The sequence below is a fragment of the Manduca sexta genome, unplaced genomic scaffold (genome assembly GCF_014839805.1).
Source record: "Manduca sexta isolate Smith_Timp_Sample1 unplaced genomic scaffold, JHU_Msex_v1.0 HiC_scaffold_965, whole genome shotgun sequence".
In the NCBI taxonomy this organism is placed as follows: domain Eukaryota; kingdom Metazoa; phylum Arthropoda; class Insecta; order Lepidoptera; family Sphingidae; genus Manduca; species Manduca sexta.
The window spans coordinates 1-7,714 of NW_023595811.1; the positions used below are offsets into that span (position 1 = coordinate 1).

Genomic DNA, 7,714 nt, shown 5'->3' on the forward strand with positions numbered 1-7,714 from the left:
GCGACAGAACGCTCCTCCCAGGGCGTCAGCCCAAACAGGGCTGCCGTACAGTGCCATGGACCGCACGACCCCGTGGTACAACCTTCGGCAAGGGATACCAGGACCTTCCAAGTTGGGCAGCAGGTTTGAAAGAGAGCGCCCGCTGCCCGGGACAATTTTGTCCGCAACACGCCGAAATGGGTGCGAAACTCCCATCGGCTATCTAAAACCAAACCCAAGTACTTCACATACTCTTGCCGATGGGAATCCGCACCCCCACAACGATGGGCACCGGCCGGTGGGCCTCTCCGAGGCCCATGAAAGCAAATGGCCTCGGTTTTCTCGAGGGCCACCTTCAGCCCCAAGCGCCGAATACGATCGACTACATGGCCGGTGCCCACCGCCGCCAGGATTGCGGCATCCTGGAAGGTCCCTGATGCCGCCGTGACCAGCGTGTCGTCAGCGTAGCAGGTCACGTCGACACCCCGGTGGTTGGTACCACGGAGCACCCAGTCGTACCCGATGTTCCACAGGAGAGGGGCCCAAAACCGAGCCCTGTGGAACACCGCACGACATCGCTCTTCGGTGCCACCCGTCGACGCCCGGATACACCACGTCCCTGTCAGACAGATACGCGTGCACCAGACGCCGAAGATAGGGCGGCACCACGTGATACCGCAGTGCTTCGTGGATGCAGGGCCAGGGCAGCGAGTTAAATGCGTTGGAGATATCCAACGATATCGCTATAACTACGCTGCCTCTGGCCACTGCTTCCTCCGCCTGTGACTTTTACCCGCAGAATCGCGTGGACGGTAGAACGTCCCTCCGAAAACCGTATTGGTTGTCGGCCAGATCTGGACCGACCTTCTCGAGATGCTCGACGAGGCGAGCATGGACGATGCGCTCGAAGAGTTTGGCGACCTCGTCGAGCAACACGATGGGCCGGTAGGCCGACGGCGACTCTGCGGGCCGTCTCCTTCTTCTTCAGCAGGACGAGCTTCCCGGTTTTCCAACGCGCCGGGAAGACGCCCCTGCTCCAAACAGGCGGAGAACAATCTGCGGAGCCTCGGACCCAGGTGCTCGAGGGCTAGCACCCACGCTCTACCGGGGATGCCGTCGAGCCCTGGGGCCGTGTTTTTGCTCCGCAGTCGAAGCACCGCCGCCCGCAATTCCGCGGGCGACACCTCCGGGATATCCCTTGCCGAACTCATTACCGACGATGGCGCCACTTCCGGTGGCGCCATCGGTGGAGGAAAGTGGTCTCCACGGTGGCCGGGAACAAGGCCGCGACTACACTGGCCAGAAGGTCTGGCCGGAGACTCTCCGACAGTGGGGGCGCCGCTGGGCGAAGCTTGTTCATCACCAAGCGATAAGGGCGCCCCACGGGTCCCCGTCGAGAGTCCCCAGGAACTCTTCGAGCCGCGACCTTGGCCCTATGAACGGCCACCCGCAGCGCTCTTCTTGCCTCTTTATAGAGGCCATAGAGCCGCCGCTCCTGGTCCTCGTGGTCTCTGCTTCTTCGCCTGCGGCGACGATGCCTGGCGTACCGGCGGCGCGCAGCAACGCAAAACGCACGCAACTGCGCTAACTCCGCCGACCACCAGTACACCTGCCGCCGCGGCGGGCGACGGAGGGCCCGGGGCATGGCGGCGTCGCAAATGTCCGACATTGCCACCCCGAACCACTCCGCCAACCTAACCTAACCTAACCTAACCTAACCTAACCTAACCTAACCTTTTTTTTTTTTTGGTTTCGCGGAGAAAGTACCTTATTACTACCGCCCAGCCTTCGTGGGGGGCGACTGAGCGGTTATGTTGGGGTCACCGTGCCTTACGACCCGACGTTGCGCCGCCCGGAATTGATGTAGACCTTCGGGCGACCGCCGGGCCGAGTCCCTAACCTATGTACAACGCACGGCATACCAACTAAAACTCCGCGGTGGCCCTCTTCGGCGCATTAGGGACGGCTGCGGGCTTCCTCTGACGTTGAAATGTCTAGTCTGCGACCGCAACCGCCCCTGCGCGGTGCCGCCTTGCGGCCCGTCTCCTATGGGGGGCTCAAAAGCCCCGCGCACCGAAGGACGCCCTCGGCGTCTACGGCAGCGTGAGGCCAACAACACACTGCCGCCGTCCATCCCGGGGGTCAACCGAGAGTGTGCGATGAACGCACTGCGCGCACTGAAAAGTGCGCGCGCACTAGGACGGGCAGCCCCCTGCTGCCCGCCGACGACCCCCTTCGTGGCCCCTATTAGTCGCCTTTTACGACAGGCAGGGGATACCGTGGTGGAATTCTCCAAACGCCCCCATTCCACAGGGCGGGAGACGCCGGTCAGTCGTCCACCCGGCGCCTCCTACGTCTCCTCTGACGGCGGGAGGGATCTCCTCTCACGATCCCTCTCGGCACTCTCCTTCTGCGAGAGACCACCTCGCAGAAGTGGGCCACCGCACGCCAGGCCTCCGGGCTGCCGACCATGGAAGCGACCACGGCCGGCAGCGAGAGGTCTCCTCCGACGACTGACACGAGAGCGCTGCGCTCATCGTCCCAGGCTGGGCAAGACTCCAACGTATGTTGGGCCGTATCCCGCGGGCAGTTGTCACAATGGTGACACACGGCGCTAACCTCCGTGCCTACTATCTGACACAGGTACTCCCCGAAGCACCCATGCCCGGTGAGCACCTGTGTCAATCTAAAAGTTGCCGCGCCGTGGCGCCTGTCCAGCCACTGTGCAAAGACAGGACGCACTGCCGCGACGGCCCGAAGCCCCGCTGTCGGGGCCTCCAGCCTGAGACGCCACTCCTCCACGGCGGTTTTCGCCGTAGGGAGGCCCTCTTGGCCTCCACCTCCTTCAGGGCCGGACGCTGCCCGTTCCTGAACGCCTCCTCCCTCCAATGGAATGTATCGGAGAGAGCCTTGGCGTCCAGATCCCAGGGCAGGAATCCGGCCAAAAGACTAGCCGCCTCGAACGAGACCGTGCGATACGCCCGTATGGCCCGCTGCGCAATGACCCGCTGCGGGCCCCGCAGGAGAGCGGCAGAACGCTCCCCTAGGGCGTCAGCCCAGACCGGGCTGCCGTATAGTGCTATGGATCGCACGACCCCGTGGTATAACCTTCGACAAGGGATATTTGGACCTTCCAGGTTGGGCAGCAGGCTGGAAAGAGCGCCCGCCGCCCTGGTCAACTTTGTCCTTAAGCTTTTAAAATGGGCGCTGAACTCCCACCGGCTATCCAAAATCAAACCTAAATACTTCATGGTATTGCCGATGGGAATCCGCACCCCCTCCACTACGATGTGGGCACCGGCCGGTGGCCCCCTCCGAGGCCCGTGAAAGCAGATGGCCTCGGTCTTCTCGAGGGCCACCTTTAAACCTAAACGCCGAATGCGGCTCACTACATGACCGGTGCCCACCGCCGCCAGGATCGCGGCGCCCTGGAAGGTCTTAGACGTCGCCGTGACCAACGTGTCATCCGCATAACACGTCACGTCGACGCCCCAGAGATTGGCACCACGGAGCACCCAGTCGTACCCGATGTTCCACAAGAGGGGGCCTAGAACCGACCCCTGTGGAACACCGCACGACATCGCTCTTCGGTGCCACCGTCGGCGCCCGGATACACCACGTACCTGTCAGAAAGGTACGCGTGCACCAGACGCCTGAGATAGGGCGGCACCACGTGGTACCGCAGTGCTTCGTTGATGCATGGCCAGGGGAGCGAGTTGAATGCATTTGAGATGTCGAGAGAAACCGCGATGACGACCTTCCCCCTGGCCACTGCTGCCTCCGCCTGCGACTTGACCCGCAGAATCGCGTGGACAGTTGAGCGTCCACTCCTAAAGCCAAACTGTTTGTCGGCCAAATTTGGACCGACCCTCTCGAGATGCTCGACGAGGCGCGCGTGTATAATACGCTCAAAAAGTTTGGCGACCTCGTCGAGCAGCACGATGGGCCGGTAGGCCGACGGCGACTCTGCGGGTCTCCCCCTCTTTCTTAAGCAGGACGAGCTTCCCGACTTTCCAACGCGCCGGGAAGACGCCCTGCACCATACAGGCGGAGAATAGACTGCGGAGCCGCGGCCCCAGGTACTCGAGGGCTAACACCCAGGCTTTCCCGGGGATGCCGTCGAGACCCGGGGCGGTGTTTTTGCCCCGCAGTCGAAACACTGCCGCCCGCATTTCCGCGGGCGAAACCTCTGGAATATCCCTTGCCGAAAGTTCCGACGACGATGACGCCACTTCCGGTGGCGCCATCGGTGGAGGAGTGGTCTCCTCGGTGGCCGGGAACAAGGCCGCGACAACGTTGGCCAATAAATCTGGCCTGAGACTCTCCGACAGTGGAGGCGCCGCCGTACGAAGCTTGTTCATAACTAGCTTGTATGGGCGCCCCACGGGTCCGCGTCGAGAGTCTCCAAAAACTCCCTACGTGCCGCGACCTTGGCCCTGTGAATGGCCACCCGCAGCGCTCTCTTCGCCTCTTTGTAGAGGCCGTAGAGCTGCCGCTCCTGGTCTTCGTGGTCTCTTCCTCGGATTCGGCGGCGGCGATGTCTGGCGCATCGACGGCGCGCAGCCACGCATGACGCGCGCAACTGCGCTAACTCCGCCGACCACCAGTACACCTCCCGCCGCGGAGGACGACGGAGCGCCCGGGGCATGGCGGCGTCGCAGACATCCGACATTGCCACCCCGAACCACTCCGCCTCCTGCTCTACCCGAACCGGACCCTCCGGCTCGGGGAGCCACGAGACTGCCAGAGCGGCCAACTCTAGGGCCTCCTTGTCGAGGCGCCTTAACGCCCACCGCGGGCCGTCCTGTCGAGGGGCACTCGGTCCACCAATACTATTGGGCCGGATACTCGGGGGCGCGGAGACATCGAACCTTATATAACGGTGGTCCGACAGCGTCTCCACGCCCACGAGGACTCTCCAGCCCTGGACACGACGTGCGACGGCGGGGCTTCCCAAACGACAAATCCACAATAGACCCGCCGTTGTGCCGCACGCACGTGTCCACCGACCCCCTGTTCAGGACGACCAGGCCGACGGAAATCGCCCATTCCTCCAGGACCTCACCGCGAGCGTCGGTCGCCGGCGAACCCCAGACCGCGGACTTCGCGTTGAAGTCGCCGGCGACGATCGCCGGGTGAGGTTGGCCCTGCTCAACCAGGGCCCCCAGCCGAACGAGAAAAGATTCGAACTCGGCCAGAGGTCTGTTGGGGGAGAAATAAACTCCTACAATCCACAAGTCCCCCAACAGAGCCGCGACGCATCCCTGGCCCTTCTCGACTTTCTGCGAAGGGCGGGGAGCCAGCGGCACCCTGGTGATGATGGCCACCGACCCGTCGATGTCCCCTACCCAGTTATCGCGGGAGGGACAAAATACGGTTCGGCGACCACGGCCACTTGCACCGACCACTGCGCCAGGCTTTGGGACAACAGGTCCTGGGCGCGGGCGCAGTGGTTGATGTTCGCCTGGAGGAAAACTAGGTCCATTACTGATGGGCGATCTCCTCCACGTCCATCTCGGCCTCTACCACTGGTTGCGGTGGGCTCGCCGCCTGCGGCTGGGACAGAACCTCAGCCGCGGCGGCATTCCTTCCTTGGGGGCGGCGCCGGTTGCGTCGGGAGGGGGCAGAACAAGCCTTCCCCCCGAGCCGGTGCCTGGCGGGCCTGCCGGCGGCAGCGCAGACTGCGCAGTTCGCCGGGGCCTTGCACTCGCGGGCTTTGTGGCCCGCCTGACCGCAGCGATAGCACAATTCGCTGCGGTCCACCGCGCAGTCGCAGCGCTCCCTAACGTGCCCGCTCTCCAGGCACCGGAAGCACCGCAGGGGCCGCGACTCGAGGACGGTCACTCGAGCCGCGGTCCAACCGATCAAAATTCGGCCCGCCCCCTTCACCTTTTGGGCCGCCTTTATGGGCAAACGAACCCAGGCGGTCCCAACGCCGGAGCGATCAGGGGCGAATTTGCCCCACCTTGATTGCGTCCGCGGGACACTCACCGGCTCTGGAGAGGGCCGCTGCGACCGACTCCGGAGTGGCCGTGTAGTCTAACTCCGTCAGCCGCAGCTCTGCAGTCTTCGTGGGCCGGGAGATCTTAATATCCTCCGACCCACCGAAGCACTCCCTCAGCCTCTCGGCAAAGGAGTTGGCCCTCTCCTCCGAATTGGCCCCGGGCACCTCGTACATCGGGGCGCCCGTGGCCGTGAACTTCGGCTTTAACCTCGATATATCCAATCCGGTGAGGTCCACGCGATTCTGTGCGTCCGTGAGGACGCCCTTGTACGTCAGACCCTTTGCCACGGCTGCCGGTGTCAACGAAATTACCACGGCCGCAGATCGTGGCGGCCGCAGTTTGGGTTCCTTCCGGCGCGAAGGTTTTGGCGGCTGCACGCTTGTTGTTGTTGGCGCTGTCGCTGTCGATTTTCCCTTCTTCTTCCTTCTGGCCACCTCCACCCATGGCGTCTCCATTGTGGCAGGGGCCGGCGGCAGTGGACGGGGCTCCGGCGCAGGTTGACCTGCCGGATCTTTTCTCCCACTCTTCTTCGGCTTGGAGCCTGGTGCCGACTTCTTTACAGCCGCCGCGCTCTTCTCGCGTCTTCTTGCTGGCGCCATCGCGGGTGTCGAAACCGCCGCAGTAGAAGGGCCCGCTATGGCTTGCGGCGGGGCACTGGAAGGTCCAGCGATGGGAGCGGGGATAGTGGGAGCAGGAGCGGGAGCCGGAGCGGGCTGGGCTGTCTTTTTTCCCCTCCCTTTGCCTTTTTCTCCTTCCTCGGTTTGGCGTGGGTTCCGCCAACATAGCCATCGCTCGACTGGGAGTTGAACATCTCCTGGAATGGCCTTCCTCTCGTGTGCCAGCGAGGGCCGTTGCGCCGGGCCCATGAGGATCGATTCCATCCGGGCTTGGACCCTCGCTTCGACCATCGCCAGCATTTCCTCTGTTGTCGGCCCTTTGGCGGCCGCTTCCAGCTCTTCAAGGCGTCGTTTCAGAGCTGTGTTTTCCTCCTGGATGTTTTTCATGTGTGCCTCGAGCCGGGCACAATTCTCCTGCCACTTCTTGGCCTCACTCTCGAGGCGAGCGATTGCGGCGGACTCAGGCTGGTCAACATACTTGGCGATTTTGTTCGTGACCCAGTTTAGTGCCTTCTGGGAGGTACCTTTGAGGTTGCCTGACTTCCTCACTGTTGTGCGTACCACCTGGACACACTGTCTTAGGTCTTCCCTCAGCACGGGTCGGTCCTCTTCCTCGGTGTCTGACACCCTAGGATGCACCGGCGACTTAACAAAATGGAGCCGCTCCTCCAGCTCCTTGTCGGCCTTCTTCTTCGCCTCCTCGCGTTGGAGCTTATCCCGCTCGAGCTGTGCTTTCCTCAAGCCGACATATTTGCCGACTGAGGGCGGGCGTCCTCTCCCTCTGCTGTCTGTCGCTTGCGACTTTGGCGCTGGTTCGTCAGTGTCGCTGGTGAGTTGCGACAAACTGTGCCTTGAGCGCGAGTTCCTCCTCCAAAGTTTCCTGCTGCGTACAGTGGAGCCGCTTCCACTTGAGTCTGAGTCAAGGCTCAGAGGCCGTACAAATTCAGTGGCCACCTCCATGGGCTTCGCGCCCGTGTTCTCCTTCTCTACGTCTACATCAGCGGGCTTTCGCCCCCCGAACTCCGCCTCCCCAACCCCGGATTCCGGAGCCGGAGAAGGCAACTTCGTCAAAAGAATGATTGGGTTTTTTAAGTTTTGTGATAAGGATTCCAT

General features: G+C 62.8%; 1 protein-coding gene across 1 annotated transcript; it reads right to left on the reverse strand.

Moving 5' to 3' along the window:
* Positions 1-365: 365 nt before the first annotated feature.
* LOC119193731 (tropomyosin-1, isoforms 33/34-like) lies at positions 366-7,714 on the reverse strand (the record flags this gene model as incomplete). The annotated part of the gene is made up of 3 exons (XM_037447356.1): positions 6,085-7,714; positions 994-1,330; positions 366-534 (listed from the first exon to the last, which is right to left on the reverse strand). Coding segments are annotated over exons 1-3 (2,136 nt in total), but the record flags the coding sequence as incomplete, so codon positions are not given.